General features: G+C 46.0%; 1 protein-coding gene and 1 non-coding gene across 3 annotated transcripts in view; one reads left to right on the forward strand and one right to left on the reverse strand.

Moving 5' to 3' along the window:
- The window catches only part of DCAF7 (DDB1 and CUL4 associated factor 7), a 46,027-nt gene that overhangs the window by 5,656 nt on the left and 19,637 nt on the right, over positions 1-20,734 (reverse strand). For both annotated transcript variants that reach the window (XR_002006088.2, XM_004041152.5), the window contains exons 2-6: positions 9,999-10,157; positions 9,179-9,290; positions 8,681-8,799; positions 4,923-5,132; positions 3,298-3,415 (exon numbers count right to left, since the gene is read on the reverse strand). Coding sequence is in view for 1 of the 2 variants with exons in the window: in XM_004041152.5 (XP_004041200.1) it covers positions 3,298-3,415; positions 4,923-5,132; positions 8,681-8,799; positions 9,179-9,290; positions 9,999-10,157 (718 nt within the window). In the remaining variant the exon portion in view is untranslated. The remainder of the gene's footprint in view (positions 1-3,297; positions 3,416-4,922; positions 5,133-8,680; positions 8,800-9,178; positions 9,291-9,998; positions 10,158-20,734) is intronic.
- Positions 15,279-15,382, forward strand: LOC115934751 (U6 spliceosomal RNA). The gene has a single exon (XR_004070511.1). It is a non-coding gene; the product is annotated as a U6 spliceosomal RNA (small nuclear RNA).

Genomic DNA, 20,734 nt, shown 5'->3' on the forward strand with positions numbered 1-20,734 from the left:
ATATAATGAGAGCGTTTCTTCCCTATTTGATGGACATTTATGCTTCAGTGAGGTGTTATATAGAAGAAGACTGACAAAGTAGTGCTGATATGTGATGTTAAAAAATTCTTTCCTGGCCAGGCATGGTGGCTCACACCTGTAATCCCAACACTTTGGAAGGCTGAGGCAGGCGGATCACCTGAGGTCAGGAGTTCAAGACCAGCCTGGCCAACATGGTGAAACCCCATTTCTACTAAAAAAAAAAAAAAAAATACAAATTAGCCAGGTGTGGTGGCGCACACCTGTAATCCCAGCTACTTCAGTGGCTGAGGCAGGAGAATCGCTTTAACTCGGGAGGCAGAGGTTGCAGTGAGCCGAGATCATACCACTGCACTCCAGCATGGGTGACAGAGTGAGGCTTCATCTCAAAAAAAAAAAAAAAAAAAAAAAAATCCAAGAAAATAGCTATGAGAAACACCAGAAAGATGGTAATCACTTTAAATATATAAAAGCACATGAAAAATAACTAGAAGGAAATATATTAAAATGAGAATGATGGCAATACTAAGATGGCAAGGTTAGGATTTATGTTTACTTTTCTCTAGTTCCTAAGTGATCCGTAATGTGCTCATATTACTTTTTTTTTTTTTTTTTTTTTAAATGGAGTCTCATTCTGTTGCCCAGGCTTGAGTGCAATGGTGCAATCTTGGCTCACTGCAACCAAAGCCTCCCAGGTTCAAGCAATTCTCCTGCCTCGGCCTCCCAAAACGCTGGGATTACAGGCATGAACCACCGCACCTGGCCTATATTACTTTTATAATCAAAATAGTAAGTTAATTTTTTAAAAAGAAAAAAATAAGGCAATGGCCTTCAGAGCTGCAGTGTACCCTGACTCTGCCATGCATTCTGATGAAAGCTGGTCTCAGATACACAGAAAACCTGAATAAACTAAACCCTGATAGGCTAATTGTGGGCAATACTAGTCTCCTGCCAAGGCCGCATAGTCTGGGCCAGGTGCAAGATCCCTCTCCCAGGGACAATCAATGCCAAGAGGTCAGGGAATTGCACCTCTAGAGCACTAAGCCCCTTTTCCTCAATGCTCAACCGAGCACACTTGAGCAACAGCTCCTTCGGTTGAAGGGGCTCAAGGCAGGTGCAACACACAAAACAACAGTGAGCCAGACAAAGGCAGCAGCCAGGAGCAGAAAATGGGGCTTCTACGGGGCCAGTCCTGCTTTCCATGAATAATGGATGACACCTTTCTTTTCTGCTTCTTCTATCCCTCCCTATCCACACCCCTGGGGGAAAAAAAAAAAAAAGAGGGCAATAATGAAGAAGACAGACCACAATCTGAGGTACAGAAGGAAGCAGCAGGCCCCCAGCTGCTCTTCAAGGAGACATACAGGCATGAGCAGAGGGCCAAAATCAGGAAAAGCTTCATGCCTTCCAAATAATGCTCAAATGGCAGAAAAACACCAGAGTACATTGCTTCTTGGGCTCCATAACAAACCTTGTCCATTATAAGGCTCCTGATTAGTGAGGAGAAGAAAAAAAACACACTAAAAAAGTTAAGGAGCAAAACATCACAGGACTAGGACAGAATCCTATCAGTGCAAAAGGAAGAAGTATATAGTTGTATTTGGGGGCATAGATGTACAACCCTGAAAGTATACCAAAAGGGTCTGGAAGGAGACACATTACCTGTTGATAGAGGTCATCTATGCAGAGGGGGATGGAGGCAGAAATGATATAGGAAGGAGAAAAGATGACTTTTGCCTTGCTCTTAAATATGCTTCTGTACTGTTTTCAATTTAAGTAACAGATTGGCATTATTTCTACAATAAAAGTGCATTGACAACCAGCATATTTTTCTTTTTTTTTTTTTTTTGAGACGGGGTTTCACTCTGTCACCAGGCTGGAGGGTAGTGGCACGATCTGAGCTCACTGCAACCTCCACCTCCCAGGTTCAAGCGATTCTCCTGCCTCAGCCTCCCAAGTAGCTGGGACTACAGGCATGTGCCACCACGCCCAGCTAATTTCTGTATTTAGTAGAGACAGGGTTTCACCATGTTGGCCAAGATGGTCTTGATCTCCTGACCTCGTGATCCACCTGCCTCGGCCTCCCAAAGTGCTGGTATTACAGATGTGAGCCACTGCACCCAGCCTTTCTTTTCTTTTTTTAAAATTTATTTTAGAGGCAGGGTCTTGCTTGGTTGCCCAGGCTGGAGTACAGTGGCACAATCACAGCTCACTGTAACCTCAAACTCCTGGGCTCAAGGGATCCTCTCACCTCAGCCTCTAAGTAGCTGGGACTACAGGAATTCACCACCACACCCACATAGTCTTTTTTTAACTGTCTGTAGAGATGAGGTCTCACTATACTGCCCAGGCTGGTCTTGAACTCTTGGCCTCAAGCAATCCTCCCACTTAAGCCTCCCAAAGTGCTGCAATTACACGCCTGAAACACTGTGCCTGGCCCAACATATTTTTAAGGGGTACTTTTTTTTTTTTTTTTTTTTTTGGAGACAGAGTCTTATTCTGCTGCCCTGGCTGGAGGGCAGTGGCATAATCTCTGGTCAACGCAACCTCCACCTCCTAGGTTGAAGTGCTTCTCCTGCCTCAGCCTCCTGAGTAGCTTGGACTACAGGTGCGTGCCACCATGCCTGGCTAATTTTTTTTGTATTTTTAGTAGAGACAGGGTTTCACCATGTTTGTCAGGCTGGTCACGAACTCCTGACCTCAGGTGATCCACCCGCCTCAGCCTCCCAAAGTGCTGGGATTACAGGCGTGAACCACTGCACCCAGCCAGTAAGGGGTGCTAGCTTTGGTCTGGGAAACAGTGAAATGAAAACCACAAGTCACAAACCACAACCAGGCAAAGTTCTGTGGGGCCCTCCGATGCATCCAGAGCTCACTGTGGGTTTGTTATAGTGAAATCTGAAAGGTCCCATGGAGATATTGATCTTCACAGTCCCAAAGATTCTGTTATATCCATGAGGGATGCCTCCCTTTCCCCATATTCCTGGAATTGAGTCCTCTGTGCCATCCAGATTTCAGGGGCACAGTACAAGGCACAGCCCTATAACTGACACATGATGTAAATCATATATGGAAGATGTTCTGATGTCCATGAGGGTACAAGATCGTCTAAAAATTTGTACTGATTGAATTTCACAAGTGTGGAGAGGCTCCAACTAGTCATTTTGTATAAATCTCTCAAGACTGTCCTTAGAAAACAGTAACAACTACAATTCTAAGGAGCCAAGAGAACAGATTTCCTCCATCCCTCCCAGATTTCTTTCTCCCCACCATGATTACCTGCAGTGCAGATGTGGCAGGATGAATGTGGGGCCCAAGCAATGCCATTGACACATGCTCGATGGTTGTTTAACCTGGCGACAGGTGTGCAGGGAACCCGGACATCTAGAATCACCACCTGCGGAAATAACAAGTAAAAGGCCTGGGATCATCAGAGTTTCATAGAAAAAAACAAAAAATACTATCCACATGCAAAAATCTTTTTAGGCATAATTTTTCATTTGTGGATTTAAAGAACTAGAGACAGGATTTCCATAGGATTGAGGGAAAAGAAGACAAAGGACACGGGTAGTTGATAGTCTCTATCTTGAGCAACACTGGGCCTTTAGACTGATAGGGGAGATGCAGAAACAGGCAACAGGAGTCTGGGTAATCCTAGGTCCCAGCAGGTGCATGTGGTAAGAATTCTATGCATCTCAGATGAATGGAATGAGAGCCCAGCCAAAGCAGAATCTGAGGTGCTAGTGCCACCAAACCAAGGACAACCAATGCATTCTCCCCACTCACAATTCACCTCTTTAATCAAGTAACAGACTAGAGAGAGCTGCCATTTGTTTTTCTTTTTTTTTTTTTTTTTTTGAGACAGAGCATGCTCTGTCACCAGGCTGGAGTGCAGTGGCATGATCTCCGCTCACCGCAAGCTCCGCCTCCCAGGTTCAAGCCATTCTCCTGCCTCAGCCTCCCGAGTAGCTGGGACTACAGGTGCCTGACACCACGCCTGGCTAATTTTTTGTATTTTTTTTAGTAGAGACGGGGTTTCACCATGTTAGCTAGGATGGTCTTGATCTCCTGACCTGTGATCCGCCCACCTTGGCCTCCCAAAGTGCTGGGATTACAGGTGTGAGCCACCGTGCCTGGCCTTTTTTTTTTAGATGGAGTCTTGCTCTATCTCCCAGGCTTGAGTGCAATGGCACGATCTCGGCTCACTGCAACCTCTGCCTACCAGGTTCAAACAATTCTCTTGCCTCAGCCTCCTGAATAGCTGGAACTACAGGCGTACGCCACCACACCAAGCTAATTTTTGTATTTTTAGTAGAGACGAGGTTTCGCCATGTTGGCCAGGATGGTCTCCATCTCTTGACCTCGTGATCCACCTGCCTCAGCCTCCCAAAGTGTTGGGATTACAGGCGTGAGCCAGAGCGCCCGGCCAGAGGGCTGCCATTTCTACATCTGTTTGCTAAGGCTAGATGAATCTGTCCAGACTACAGAAGGGAAAATCTGCTTTTTCACTCAGCACCATAGGCACATACGATTTGGTTTACTCTTTAGATATTGCTTTTCCTGGCTCTAACTCCAACTCTTCAAAAATTAAAGGTTCTTAACAAGTAATTCTTATTCCAGATTAGGCTTTCTCAGTCCTGGGACTGCTGTCATTTTAGGTAGGATATACTTTGCTGGGGGACTGTCCTGGGCACTGTAGGATATTTAGTAGCCTCCCTGGTCTCTACCCCCTAGATGCCATAGTACCAACTGCATCTCTAGAGCTGTGACAATCAAAAATGCCTCCAGACATTCCCAAAGATACTCCAGGGGCCAAACTGCTCCAGTTGAGAACCAGCCTTCTAGATATACTAAGCAGTGCTGGAGTTAGGCAGGGCCCATGGTAGCCTGAGGGGAGTGCTCACCTCCATTCCATCCATGGCCATGGTGGCCAGGTAGTTAGGGTCCTGCTTGTTCCAGCAGAGGCGAAGCAGTGGGTGATGCTGTGGGTCTTCGTAAATGATGGTGCTGTGTTCTAGATGGCGGAGGTCAAACATCCGCACCGAGCCATCAGCACCCACAGAGGCAAACATGTCCCTGCCACCCCCGGCCCGGCTAAATGCAATATCATAGACCTGTTGGTGAATAAGAAGCTCCAGTCAGATTCAGATCCATTACCTCTTCTTCCTATAGGAGGGAAATCTGCCACGTCCAGTTCATCTAAACCTCGCTCATGACACAAAAGCAGGTAAATGAAGCCCAAACAGTGTCTGTGAGTACTGAAACCCGAGAGCTCTAATATCAGTGGCTTCCCAAAGATGGAAGATCATTCTGCTATAGAAATTGGCTGGCTTCTTCCCACATTCCTGCTTTCCAAGTCTTCTTCCTCCAACCCCTGTGATAAAACAAAGGCACATACCCTGCTGACCAACAGAACAGTGGCTGTCTTCTGCCACACAACAAGAATGAGACATTTATTTCCTGGGCCTTGTGCACAATCAGAGGCAGGTCTACGAGCTCATTAAGGCCTAGATCATCAATCACAGAGGTGAAAGCAGCCCTCCTGTGGCCACTTAATAGCAGCCAAGCTGATTCTACTGTGAAACCTGGACCTGAGACTCATTTGCAAGAAAGAGGTAACAGAAATTTTGAGTCACGGGAGGCCTAGATGTTCCTGTATTCACAAATAGGTTAGTAGCACCCTCTTGTCCTAGGACATGTTGTTTCTTCTCCTAGTTGGTTTGTGATCATAAGTGAATCAATTTAGGTTCTGAATCACTGTTTTCTGCCCTTTTATTTGCTGCAAACATTGCATATCACTAACGTCTATGAGGAAACAGAGGCAGAGAGCAACGGAGAGCTTCAGAGAAAGGACGAAGGCCGGGTGCAGATTACACCTGTAATCCCAGCACTTTGGGAGGCTGAGGCGGGCGGATCACGAGGTCAAGAGATCAAGACCGTCTGGGCCAACCCGGTGAAACCCCATCTCTACTAAAAATACAAAAAAATTAGCTGGGTGTGGTGACTGATGCCTGTAATCCCAGCTACACGGGAGGCTGAGGCAGGAGAATCGCTTGAACCCGGGAGGCGGAGATTACAGTGATCCGAGATCAGGCCATTGCACTCCAGCCTGGGACAGAGCGAAACTCTGTCTTAAAGAAAAAAAAAAAAAAGAGGACGAAGAGGGACGAAGAGAGAACCAGAGACAGACAAGTAGAGAGAGAAACAGAAAAACTAATGCCAAACAAAACTCATCTTCTGGGGATAATAACAGCTGACTTCTGGGGAGACATGACTAGAATTTCTCACTAAATATTACAGCTCCAGTGTTGAAGTTCTGCCTACAGAGGGACACTGCCAAATGAGCATCTATGGCTATTTAACCTCACGAATTCCTTTTTTTTCTGGCTATGAAGAAATTATGCTTGTCTTTCTATGGCAGGAAGTAGAAGTGGTTCAAAAGGGACCGGGCCAGTCATCAACAAGGAGGCACTCAGGCCTGACATGGCTGACAGATCGAGGCTTTGTCTAGTACTGTACAGCTGTTTTAAGGCACAGCCATGTTTATCAATATGTATACCCCCCAATGCCAGCTCCTGGTAACCCTCAGGGACAGAGATCCCACAGGTGCCATGGGCAGCGTGGCCGAGTGTGTAATGCTCTCTCGGCTCTAAGTGACTGCTCCTTCAGTGCTCTGCTAGCATGGTTCACTGGGAAACCAAGGGAAGGTGACAACTCCCAAGTACACTAAACCCTCTTCTACACTGATCTGCCAGGTATCAATGAGAGCCTTCCAAACAAGTCTTTTCCTAGAGAAAGGTGGACTGAGAAAAATCAAAGGTGCTAGAAAGGTGCTATTACTGTTTCTCTAGAGCCACTATCCTTTCTCAGGTTTATTCCTTCAAGACAAGGCTACCGGTCCAGGCCTGTCTGCTGTCAAGATCCATTCCTGGCCTTTCTCCCTGCTCTTCTCTGTGTCACAAGAGAACTGATTCCTACAGCGTGCATTTGGCAGGGTCTCAGATCTGCTGGCTGCTTCTGGCTGGTTCAGCCATGGGAGGCTTTGGTGGGAAAATGGATGATGGGAGGCAGGGAAAAGCTAAGGTATTTCCCCTCCCCTCTCTCTGTTCCTAGAAGCGTCTCTGCCAGGTAAATCCAGCCCCTGGGCTCCAGGAACCCTGCCTCCTCCCATGGTCCTTCTGGCCTATAGGCAGCTGCAGCTTCCTGCTGCTCCCATTCTATGGATGACCTCACTGCTACCTATGTGGCTTCTCAGCTTTACCATCTTCTGTATAAGCAGCCCCTGGATTAAATCCCTGCAGTTCAAATACTTAAGAGTAGTTCCCATTTTCTGGGTTGGACCTAACAGACAACAGCAGGCTAAGTTGTCATATAACTAAAATGTAGCCGCTTGTTCAACTTGATGCCAAGAGGGTTTCCAGAAGTTCCTTACTGGTCCTCTCTGTGGGACAAACTCTTCATTTGACTCCTGGTTTAGCAGCAGTCAACTCTAGAAGTCTTGTAACAGGGCTTACCCTCAGGAGTACAGAAAGCCAAAGACAACCCCTTACTAAGAATGATAACCTGGGCCACATCTTCCTATGCTGTTGACAACCTCAAGTTTCTGACCTAAGATCAAGGCATTCTTTTTATCTGTATAGATATTAATACCCCTAGCTGTGCAGGGTAAGGTAGAAAAGAACAGGAAATAGTACCCACAGGAGATGAGAGTACCAGGAGCATGCAACGGCTCTAGGAGGAAAAGACTTACGGGGATTTTCCAAAATCACTGAGAAGAATGCTTTGATTAAAATGCAATTGGCCGGGCGCAGTGGCTCACGCCTGTAATCCCAGCACTTTGGGAGGCCAAGGTGGTGGATCACCTGAGGTCAGGAGAGTTTGAGACCATCCTGGCCAACATGGTGAAACCCTGTCTCTGCTAAAAAATACAAAAATTAGCCAGGTGTGGTTGCGGGCACCTGTAATCTCAGCTACTTCGGAAGCTGAGGCAGGAGAATTGCTTGAACCCGGAAGGCAGAGGATGCAGTGAGCCCAGATTGCGCCATTGCACTCCAGCCTGGGCAACAAGAGGAAAACTTTGTCTCCAAAAAAAAAAAAGCAATCACAAATAGCTCTTCTCAGTTTTCCCAATAAACACAGAAGCATCGCCATCAAAATAAAATATATTCCATTGCCTCCATTGCCAACAGTAATGAAAGTATAAAGATTATGTGAACATACTAGGATTTGGTAAAACATTTATAGAGAAAAATGAATAATTACGTTTGTCTCTCAGAAAATTTTTTCTCTTCCTGTCTCCCTTCTTTCCTCCCCAAATCTAATCTGTTTCAAGATAAGTATTACTCTAAAGTTATTTTTTAATCACATCAGTTCCCAGCTCCTCTATAAGAGACTTTGTTATTTTAAAAAAGCAACCTCTGGCATGAAAAGAACAATGACAGACCGTAGAATAGGTCATTTACATTAGCCAAAAAAAAGCATTAGTTTACAATAGTGTTGTTTTCCCATTTTTGATACATTACTATTGTCAATTTAGACAAGAAGATGTTATGTTATGATTTTCTACATAAATTGCAGAACAATGAGAGAACAAGCTGCCCTCTTCCTGTGCGGAAGGCACAGGAAGCATTTGAGGAAAGACGAAATGGAAAAGCATCATTACCTCTTTGTCATGGGCGATCAGTTGGGTCTTCACGTGGCCAGACACAAGATTCACTCGCCCTAACACCTGCCCTGTCTCCAGCCCCCAGATGGTGCATGTCGTATCAATGCTTGAGGTACCTGCAAACAACCAGTGCAAGTCAGGGCTGACGGGACCAAGGTTCTCACGCAAGCTTCCCTCCTGTGTCTACTCATCTGCTCAGCCCAGGGAGCAGCATACCATAAAGACTACAGAAAACAAGGTGGGGGCTACCGGCAGAGCCACAGAGGAAGTCAAGTCTTCAGTCCTCACCGTAGGACCTTAGATTCTAACTGGAGAGACAAGATCTACATACACGGAAAGCTCACCCACACAAACGAATTAATAAATAACCACATTCCACGCCTAGCCTACTTCCCACTGAGCCTTGTTCTAGGATGATGTATGGCCCAGTGTGACATCTGAGAAAATGTATTTTGGCTTCTTCCAGCTGAAATACATACTCCCTAACTCCCTTACCTAAAAGATAAGGATCCACCTCATTCCAGTCAAAGGAGGTCAGGGGAGCACAGAAATCAGAGTTCTTATTATTGTTTAGCAAACACTCCAGCCTGGTCTCTGTTTCACCAACCTGAAGGAACAAGAATTTTTTAAAAAATCAGCCAGTCTTATCCTCATAAAAAGTCTTTTAAAAAATCCCTGTTTAGAAAATATCTTAGCAAACATAAGACATGAGGGGAAAACATTTTTATCAAAAACAGTAATAAACCCAGGACTCCCTGAATGCTACTTTTTCCCATACTTTCTCCTCTGCCCAGCTTTGTTTTCTACATTTTCATCCCTGCACCTTCCTAGAGGAGAGGTCTTCTCACTTTGCCCAGCCTGGAACCTCTGCACAGGTGTACTAAGGCCACGCCCATGCTACAGAGGACACTGCTGCTGATGAGCTCAGCTGAGGGTGGAGGGAAGCCTCCAAGATCCACTCACACACTTTATCAGAATCAATAGCCTGGTATTTCATTTAGTTTACTCAAAAATACCTTGGCTGCAAACAGAATATGAGTTCCCAAGTATTCCCACCTCCGCTGAAGGCTGTCATCATCACCTCGGGTTGACTGAGCTGACTGCAGCCAGCAGCCAGACTTCATGGAATCTTGACTTGATATACTAGAAAATCTGCTGAACCAAACGAGGCCAGTCCATTTAAGCTTCGCTTGCTTCTCCTGCGCTGCAATGACACTCGCTGCCTCTGACCCCTGTCTGTTCTGTGACTTTTCATTGCTAACAGCTGAGGCTGAGAAAGCCCACTTGTCTGGCTGCTAATAAAGCATCCGCTTACCCTCCACACACGGAGATAGTCACCGCTTGTTGCCAGTAGGTCTGGATAGACGCCTTTTGTGTCAGGGATCCACATGAGCTTTGTGGTGGGGTATGGGTGGTCAAAGGTGTTTCTGCAAATAAACTCTGAACTCTCCTCATCTAAACCAACAAGCTGAACCTGTAACATACCAAAGTTGAGCCACATAAGCATTTGTGAGCAGTACAGCAAATACATTAGATCCCTGGTCAGCGACAGAGGTTTTTTTTGTTTGTTTTTTGTTTTAAAGACAGGATCTTGCTCTGTTGCCCAGGCTGGAGTGCAGTGGTGCGACCACAGCTCAATGCAGCCTCCACCTCCTGGTCTCAAGTGATCCTTCCACCTCAGCCTCTCAAGTAGCTGGGGTTAGAGGCATGCACCACCAGACACAGCTAATTTTGTTCATTTTTTGTAGAGACAAGGCCTCACATGTTGCCCGGGCTGGCCTTGAACTCCTGGGCTCAACTGATCCTCCCACCTCAGCCTCTCAAAGTGCTGGGATTACAGACATGAGTCACTATGCCTGGCCAGTGACAGAAGTCTTGACACTGTACTACACTAAACTGCAGAATCAAAAATGATTGCCATGAGAAGGTATCTAGTCCAACCATCCTCTGGCAGACAAGGACACCCAGACTCAAAGGGGTGGTTACACTCAACACTGCAAAGCCAGTAGGAGACAGAGATTACAGGTTTTCTGACTCAAGTCTGCATTCTTGACTCCAACTACATAAGTGCACTATCTGCCAGGCCAGGCACACCTTCCCCCGAAACCCCTAAGGTATTTGAAAATGACCAGGGGTGGTTCTTGGCTGCCACAATGACTGAAGTGCTGAGGACATTTGGTGCTCAGGGGCCAGGAATATGAAACACCCTTTGCAATTTCATTAAACAAACTAATGCTCATTTAAAAATCCAATAGTGCACAACCCTCACCAACCCCAAACTCAACACTGGCTCATTATGTTTACACATAAAGGTATGTCAAATGACCGTTTGAGAGCCCAAACCACTGTGACTGGCAAAAAAAAGTCGGCGCCATTGATGAGAAAGTCCCACCTAGCTCTGATCACTTTTTCTTAGAGTCAATTTTAGCCCACCATTAACTTCCAATCTTTGCTGTCAAACTCAATCTGGCTCAATGGGACACTAACTGTACATTTGCTTATGAACTTCCAACTGGAAGATGGAATGGTGGGGATATTTGGTAAAGATCCACAGTAAGGGGAAAAGCACTAACCAGTCAACACAAAATAGAATTCCTTCTACTCATCTTTCTGACCTCAGTCTCAGACACCAGTATCTTCCAGACATTTTCCCCCCAAAGTTAGGTATAGTTGCATATAATAAAACCCACTCAAGTGTACAGTTAAATGAGTTTTGGCAAATGTACAGTTGTATAACCCCCACAGTAAGATATAAAACATTTCCATTAACCCAGAAAGTTCTCCCAGGCTCCTCCGCAGTCAACCCCTCATACCTACCCTAAGTAGCCACTGATCTATGGTTTTGTCTCTCCATAATACGATATAAATAGAATCAGATGGTCTTGAGTCTTTGTGTCTGGCTACTTTCACTCAGTACACTGCTCTTGAGATTCATCCATGTTCTTGTGTGTATCAGTAGTTGCTTCTTTTCTTACTGCTGAATAATATTGCATTATGTGCAATGTGGCAGTACAATTTTGGGTTGTTGAGATAGGGTCTCACTCTGTTGCACTGGTTCGAGTGCAGTGGTGCAATCGTGGTTCACTGCAGGCTCAACCTCCTGGGCTTAAGCAATCCTCCAGCTTCAGCCTCCCGAGTAGCTGGGACCACAGGCATGTGCCACCACACCCAGATAATTTCTAAATTTTTTGTAGAGATGGGGTCTCCTTATGTTGCCCAGGCTGGTCTCGAACTTCTGGGCTCAAGTGATCCTTCCGGCTTGGCCTCCCAAAGTGCTGGGATTACAGGCGTAAACCACCGCACCCAGAAAATTTTTTGTCCTAGTTGAGAAATCTTTGCCTAATCCCAGGTCCCAAATATTTTTCCCTGTTTTATTCTAAAAGTTTTCTAGTTTTAGGCTTCATATTTAGGTCTCTGAGTCATTTCAAGTTAAAATTTTATATGCTACAAGATATGAATCAAGGTTTGCTTTTTGTTGTTGTTTTTTTTCCTTTTGAGACGGAGTTTTGCTCTTGTCACCCAGGTTGGAGTGCAATGGGCACAGTCTTGGCTTACAGCAACCTCCACCTCCTGGGTTCAAGCAGTTCTCCTACCTCTCTGCCTCCTAAGTAGCTGGGACTACAGGCATGTGCCACTACGCCCGGCTAATTTTTTAATATTTTTAGTAGAGAAGGGTCTTCACCATTTTGGCCAGTCTAGTCTCGAACTCTTGATCTCAGGTGATCCACACGCCTCGGCCTCCCAAAGTGCTAGGATTACAGGCGTGAGCTACAGCTCCCGAACAAGGTTTGCTTTTTTACATATGAACGTCTGACTCTTCCAGCATCATTGGTTGAGAATTCTTTCTCCTTTGCATTACCTTGACCCCTTTATTGAAAATCAGTTGACCATGTATTTATTCATCTATTTCTGGACTCTATTCTGTTCCATTATCTATTTGCCTATCTGTTTGCTAGTAGGCAAACTGTCTTGATTATAGTAGCTTTCTAGTAAGTTCTAAAATCAGATAGTGAGTTCTCCAACTTTGTTCTTCTGTTTCAAAATTGTTTTGCTATTCTCTACTTTTGCTTTTCCATGTACATTTTACAATCAGCTTGTCGAATTTTACAAAAAGCCTGCTGAGATTCTGATTGGGATTGTGTTGAATCTATTGAGCAGTTTGGGGAGAACTGACATCTTACAATATTAAGTCTTCCAACCCATAAACATAGCACATTTCTCCATTAATTTAGGCCTTTTTTAAGTTCTTTTTTTTGAGACAGAGTCTCGCTGTAGCACCCAAGCTGGAGTGCAGTGGCACGATCTTGGCTCACTGCAACCTCTGCCTCCCAGGTTCAAGTGATTCTCATGCCTTAGCTGGGACTACAGGTGCGCACCACCACGCCCAGGCAATTTTTGTATTTTTAGTAGAGATGGGGTTTTGCCATGTCGGCTAGGCTGGTCGCTAACTCCTGGCCTCAAGTGATCTGCCTGTCTCGCCCTCTCAGGGTGCTGGGATTACAGGCGTGAACCACTACGCCTGGCTGCCTTAATTTCTTTCAGCAATGTTTTAAAGTTTTCAGTGTACTTCTTATGATTCTTTCATTAATTTTATTTCTTTATTTCTTTTTCTGAGACTGAGTCTCGCTCTGTCGCCTCAGCTGGAGTGTAGGGGCATGATCTCCTCTTACTGAAACCTCCGTCTCCCAGGTTCAAGCAATTCTCCTGCCTCAGCCTCCCATGTTGCTGGAATTACAGGAGTGCATGACCACGCCTGGCTAATTTTTATTTTTTGTATTTTTTAGTAGAGACAGGGTTTCACCATGTTGGCCAGGCTGGTCTCAAACTCCTGACCTCAAGTGATCTGCCCATCTCAGCCTGACAGAGTTCTGGGATTATTGGCATGAGCTACTGCGCCTGGCCCATTAACTTGATTTCTACATAAGTTTTATGCTATTATAAATGAAATTGTGTTTATTTAATTTATTATTTTTAAGATGTGATCTTGCTTGTCACCCAGGGTGGAGTGTAGTGGCTCAATCACAGCTCACTACAGCCTTGACCTCCCAGGCTCAAGTGATCCTACCACCTCAGCCTCCCGAGTAGCTGGGACTACAGGTACAAGCCACCGCACCCAGCTAATTTTTGTATTTTTTGTAGAGACAGGGTTTTGCCATGTTGCCCAGGCTGGTCTTGAACTCCTGGGCTCAAGTGATCCACCCACTCTGGCCTCCCAGTATGCTGGACTTACACATATGAGCCACTGTGCTCGACCATGAAACTGTTTTAAATTCCATTTCCAATTGTTCATTGGTACTGTATATAGAAATACAACTGATTTTTGTACATTAATCTTGGCTTCTATAACTTTGCTACATTAGTTATTAGTTTTAGTAGCTTTTTTGTAGATTCCTAAGGATTTTTCTATGTATATTCATAGATCCTGTCATCCATGTTTAACTCTTAAAAATCCATATGACTAAGTCTAAATATTCATTTTATGGAGCACCCACAGACTTTCAATAATCATATAATTGTTAGGGGAGATAACGTATAAAGATGTAAAAGGAGACAAAACCCAGTGTCCTAAAACACTTAAGATAGCAATGCAAGTAATGTCACAAGGTAATACATGATTGACTTCTTATTTATGACACAGATAATAATCGATAACAATTGAGAGGAAACAGCAATAATTCAAATGGGGCACCTGAGGAAAAAAGTAAGCATCTGAGCAGTCTTCAAAGGAGAATAGGAAGGATCTGGGTAGGCAAATAGGAAAGGGAAGGGCATCCCAGGTAGGTAGAACAGAAGGGTCACACATACAAAGGTGGCAAACTAAATAACCCATTTGATAGCAGCACGCAGGCCTGTTTGAGAGAGCCACGTGGGAGTGCAGCGGAGATGCGGCTGGGAAGGTGTGCTGAGGGTAGGCTGGAAGGCACCAAAAGCAACCTTCACCTTCCCCCGATGAAGGTGTCTGAGAAGACAGTGGTATGATTACAAGGCCTCTGAGGACCACACATCTGGTAGTGCTGGGCAGGACAGACTGGATCAAGGAGGTGGCTGGAGGCAGGGAGCCCAGAGGGGAACAGGGGAAAAATTAAGGGATAGTGAGAATGGCAAGGGATAACCAGGAATGGCCGCAAGAGGGACTGTGACCAAATGAACAGTTTTTACATGGAACTAAAAAGTTGACATTCTGACCTTTGCAGAATTTTTTTTTTTTTTTTGAGACAGATTTTCACTCTTGTCACCCAGGCTGGAGTGCAATGGCGCGATCTTGGTTCACTGCTACCTCAGCCTCTCAGGTTTAAGCGATTCTCCTGCCTCAGCCTCCCAAGTAGCTGGGATTACAGGCAGATGCCACTGTAGCCAGCTAATTTTTTTAATATTTTTCGTAGAGATGGGGTTTCACCATGTCGGTCAGGCTGCTCTCAAGCTCCTGATCTCAGGTGATCCACCCGCCTTGGCCTCCCAAAGTGCTGGGATTACAGGCATAAGCCACCACGCCCAGCCAGAAAATATTACATAAAGAAGGAAGATTCTAGATGAAACGTGGAATTTTTGGTATCAGCCTTTGTGGAGGAGAAACGGGAAAAAAACCCAGATGAGAGTGCTTGCTTCAGCAGCACACACACTCAAATCGGAACTATACAAAGGTTAGCATGGCCCCTGCACAAGGATGACACGGAAATTTGTAAAGTGTTCTGTATTTTCACAAAGGATAAATGCTTGAGGCAATGGATACCCAATTTTCCAAGTTGTGATTATTATGTTTTGCATGCCTATACCAAAAGAGATACACCTATTATGTACCCACACAACAACAACAACAACAACAACAAAAACATGAAAGGCTAAATTCTCAGGCTCATTGGGCAGAATAAAGAATAAACCTCTGAGGCTGGGTGTGGTGGCTCACACCTGTAGTCTCAGCACTTTGGGAGGCCAAGGTGGGTGGATGGCTTGAGCCCAGGAATTTGAGACCAGTCTGGGTAACATGGTGAAACCTCATCTCTACAAAAAATACAAAAATTAGCCGGGTGTGGTAGCGCATGCCTGTAGTCCCAGCTAATTGGGAAGCTGAGGTGGGAGGATGGTTTGAGCCTAGGAGGTAGAGGTTGCAGTGAGCTGAGATCACGCCACCACACTGCAGCCTGGGCAACAGAGCGAGGCCTTGTCTCAAAAAAACAAAGAAAAAAGAAAGAATAAGTCTCTGATGTAGATTGTGAGCCAGATATTTATATATTCATTCAAGAAGTATTTAGTAGACAGCTCTTAGGAGTCAGGCACTGTTTTAAGTGCTGTGGATACACCAGGGAGCATGAAACCCCAACTCCCTCTCTAACTTTGCAGATAAGACTGTGAAGTTCAACTGGAAGAGAAAATGTCTTTCAAGTCATCAGAGATTTCCTCCCAAGCTTCAAATATCCGATCTTGTGAGCATTTGACACTTGGGATCCTCTTAGCCTAACAAGACTTTCTACCACCCAGCCCTAACTTACCTTATATTCCACCTTCATTTATCTAGTCACTGCTTCCCATCCCTTTCCTTACACTTCCCTCTATACCTGTAAAATCCTCATACATCCTTTCCACTGACCCAAATCCTGCCCAATGTTAATACAGCACAGTGGAATTGGGCTTCTAGGGCTCCCCACTTAACCACCTGCTAGCTGTAAGACTTTGGACATGTTACTTAACTCTGCTCATCTTGTTTCCCAATCTGTAAAGTGAGGATATTCACAGTACCTACCTCGAGTTGTATGTAACAGCTCTACGTAGAACTATCTTACTCTATATATGAGCTTTGAATATTATGACATCTTGCCTCCTTCATAAGGCATTCACAGTCTTCCTGGTCCAGTGCTCTTTCTTTCAGTGCTTATCTCTACCATCTGTTTGGTGACTAATCCCATAGTGCCTCATGAAAGCACTGACATTACTGTCTTATGCTATTTCACTTAGTAAATGCCTTAAATATAGGCCTGTGTCTTACTTCTGCTTGTACTGCCTACAGCAATGGTTTTCCAACTTAGCTATCAGACTTGCCTGAAGAGGTTTACATTCCTAGGCCTTCAACTCCAGCCTAAGATTCTGATTCAGTAAGTGTCAAGTGAGGCCCAGGACTCTCTATTCTTAGGAATTCATCACCCCTGGTGATGTGATTTCAGCAAAGTTTACAATCTCTGAAAAATAGTACCTAACCTAAGAGAGAAGTCAGGAAATAGCTGAGATTCAATCTTTCCTTGACCTTCTCAATGCTTTCAGAAGAGGTAATGACTTAAATTTTTAATTTGAATTCAAGAAAAAAGCCATCCTCATTTTTCAGAAAAGGCTCATGAAATTCAAGTCCTGACGTAATTTTTAAAAATGATTTTCCTCCCCCTCCCCTTCCCCCCTCCCCCTCCCCCTCCCCCTCCCCACGGTCTCCCTCTGATGCCCAGCCAAAGCTGGACTGTACTGCTGCCATCTTGGCTCACTGCAACCTCCCTGCCTGATTCTCCTGCCTCAGCCTGCCGAGTGCCTGCGATTACAGGCGCACGCCGCCACGCCTGACTGGTTTTCGTACTTTTTTGGTGGAGACGGGGTTTCCCTGTGTTGGCCGGGCTGGTCTCCAGCTCCTAACCGCGAGTGATCCGCCAGCCTCGGCCTCCCGAGGTGCCGGGATTGCAGACAGAGTCTGGTTCACTCAGTGCTCAATGGTGCCCAGGCTGGAGTGCAGTGGCATGATCACGGCTCGCTACAACCACCTCCCAGCCGCCTGCCTTGGCCTCCCAAAGTGCTGAGATTGCAGCCTCTGCCCGGCCGCCACCCCGTCTGGGAAGTGAGGAGTGTCTCTGCCCGGCCGCCCATCGTCTGGGACGTGAGGAGCCCCTCTGCCTGGCTGCCCAGTCTGGAAAGTGAGGAGCATCTCTGCCCGGCCGCCATCCCATCTAGGAAGTGAGGAGCGCCTCTTCCCGGCCGCCATCCCATCTAGGAAGTGAGGAGCATCTCTGCCTGGCCGCCCATCGTCTGAGATGTGGGGAGCACCTCTGCCCCGCCGCCCCGTCTGGGATGTGAGGAGCGCCTCTGCCCGGCCGCGACCTCGTCTGGGACGTGAGGAGCGTCTCTGCCCGGCCGCCCCGTCTGAGAAGTGAGGAGACCCTCTGCCTGGCAACCGCCCCGTCTGAGAAGTGAGGAGCCCCTCCACCCGGCAGCCACCCCGTCTGGGAAGTGAGGAGCGTCTCCGCCCGGCAGCCACCCCATCCGGGAGGGAGGTGGGGGGGTCAGCCCCCCGCCCAGCCAGCCGCCCCATCCGGGAGGGAGGTGGGGGGGTCAGCCCCCCGCCCGGCCAGCCGCCCCGTCCGGGAGGTGAGGGGCGTCTCTGCCCGGCCGCCCCTACTGGGAAGTGAGGGGCCCCTCTGCCCGGCCAGCCGCCCGGTCCGGGAGGGAGGTGGGGGGGTCAGCCCCCTGCCCGGCCAGCCGCCCCGTCCGGGAGGTGAGGGGCGCCTCTGCCCGGCCGCCCCTACTGGGATGTGAGGAGCCCCTCTGCCCAGCCACCACCCCGTCTGGGAGGTGTACCCAACAGCTAGCTCATTGAGAACGGGCCGGGATGACAATGGCGGTTTTGTAGAATAGAAAGGGGGGAAAGGTGGGGAAAAGATTGAGAAATCGGATGGTTGCCGTGTCTGTGTAGAAAGAAGTAGACATGGGAGACTTTTCATTTTGTTCTGTACTAAGAAAAATTCTTCTGCCTTGGGATCCTGTTGATCGGTGACCTTACCCCCAACCCTGTGCTCTCTGAAACATGTGCTGTGTCCACTCAGGGTTAAATGGATTAAGGGCGGTGCAAGATGTGCTTTGTTAAACAGATGCTTGAAGGCGGCATGCTCGTTAAGAATCATCACCACTCCCTAATCTCAAGTACCCAGGGACACAAACACTGCGGAAGGCCGCAGGGTCCTCTGCCTAGGAAAACCAGAGACCTTTGTTCACTTGTTTATCTGCCGACCTTCCCTCCACTATTGTCCTATGACCCTGCCAAATCCCCCTCTGCGAGAAACACCCAAGAATGATCAATAAAAAATAAAAAATAAAAAAATAAAAATTAATAATGCCCCCCCCCCCCAAAAAAAGAAAGTTCTATTGGAGAGCTCTGGTCTACATTGAATAGTTGTGTTCTTTACTTTCATTCAATAAAAATCCAATTTACTCTCAAAAAAAAATGATTTTCCCCAATTAGAAAATTAAAACTTTTTCTTTATAAAAAATACTGCCCCCCACACACAAAAAATTAAAATTAAAATCCCACCACATAAAGATAACCATTCATTTTCTTTTTTCCCCTAGTTCTTTATAGTTTTTAAGTATTTTTAAGCATTACAGAAGTAATTTATACTAACTGCAAATAATTAAGGTACTAAGTATAGAGAATTAAAAGTACAAGTCCCTCTTTCAATGCCACCGCATCCCTCTATACCAGTGATTGCCATTTGGTTTGATATAACTACTTCCAGATCTTGCCTACAGATTTACAAATTTTCTTTACATAAATATAATTATACTATTCTGCAACTCACTTCCTTTACACAATATATCAATTTTCTTCTTTTCTTTTTTTTTTTGAGACGGAGACTCACTTTGTCGCCCAGACTGCAATGCAGTGGCACGATCTTGGCTCACTACAACCTCCACTTCTGGGTTCAAGTGATTCTCTTGCCTCAGCCTCCTGAGTAGCTGGGATTACAGGCACCCGCCATCGCACCTGGCTAATTTTTGTATTTTTAGTAGACAGGGCTTCACCATGTTGGCCAGGCTGGTCTTGAACTTCTGACCTCAAGTGATCTACCAGCCTCGGCCTCCCAAAGTGCTGGGATTACAGGTGTGAGCCACCGTGCCTGGCCATCTTTTCTCTTTTCAAAAAATTTTAAAATTTTTTCCAATCATATTCTGCATGACAATTTTCTTTTTCATGCTGGTGCCAATACAAATAAATCTGTCTAATTGTCACAACTGTATAGCATTCCACAAGATAGCCAAATTACAATGTATTTAATCCCAAAAGACAGTTAGACTACTTCCCATTTTCCCTATGAAAAACAATGCCTCAATATATATCCTAATCATGTTTTTCTGCACTAGTAAGTTATTTCTATAGAGCAGAGCACTACTTTCTGAATTGCCTTGCAATTTACACTCTTACCACCTAACTATGCAAACGCCTGTTTCCCTACACCCTCCCTCACAAGGGAAGAGGAGGCTTCCCTATCAAGGATATATATGAGAGGACCAGTATCTAGGAGGCAAAGAATATAATAAATATTTTTCCTATCTTTTTTTTTCTTTTTTTTTGAGACGGAGTCTCACTGTTGCCCAGGCTGGAGTGCAGTGGCGCAATCTCAGCTCACTGCAACCTCCGCTTCCCAGGTTCAAGTGATTCTTGTGCCTCAGCCCCCTGAGTAGCTGGGATTACAGGTGCATACCACCACGCCTGGCTAATTTTTCCATATTTTGTAGAGACGGGGTTTTGCTGCGTTGCCCAGGCTGGTCTGGAACTCCTGAGCTCAAGCAATCTGCCTGCATTGGCCTCCCAAAGTGCTGGGATTAGAGGTGTGAGCCATCACGCCTTGCCTTTCCTATCATTTCTGTCGGCTATTAGGCTGATGTGACCAACATCCCTGTAATGAATCACCCTCCCCACCAGTAATGTTTAACCCACTGTAGTACACACACTTGACATAGCTGGTGCTTCCCAGTTTCTCTTACCAAAGTACTTGGAAAAAGACATCTAGACCGGGTGTGGTGGCTCACACCTGTAATCCCAGCACTTTGGGAGGTTGAGGCAGGCAGCTTACCTGAGGTCAGAAGTTCAAGACCAGCCTGGCCAACATGGCGAAAGCCCGTCTCTACAAAAAATACAAAGATTAGCCAAGCGTGGTGGTGCACACCTGTAATCCCAGCTTCTCAGAAGGCTGAGGGAGAAGAATCGCTTGAACCTGGGAGGCAGAATTTGCAGTGAGCCAAGATTGTACTACTGCACCCCAGCCTGAGCAACAGAGTGAGACTCCATCTCAAAACAAAAACAAA

This window comes from Gorilla gorilla, chromosome 4, assembly GCF_029281585.2.
Source record: "Gorilla gorilla gorilla isolate KB3781 chromosome 4, NHGRI_mGorGor1-v2.1_pri, whole genome shotgun sequence".
Taxonomy (NCBI): Eukaryota; Metazoa; Chordata; class Mammalia; order Primates; family Hominidae; genus Gorilla; species Gorilla gorilla.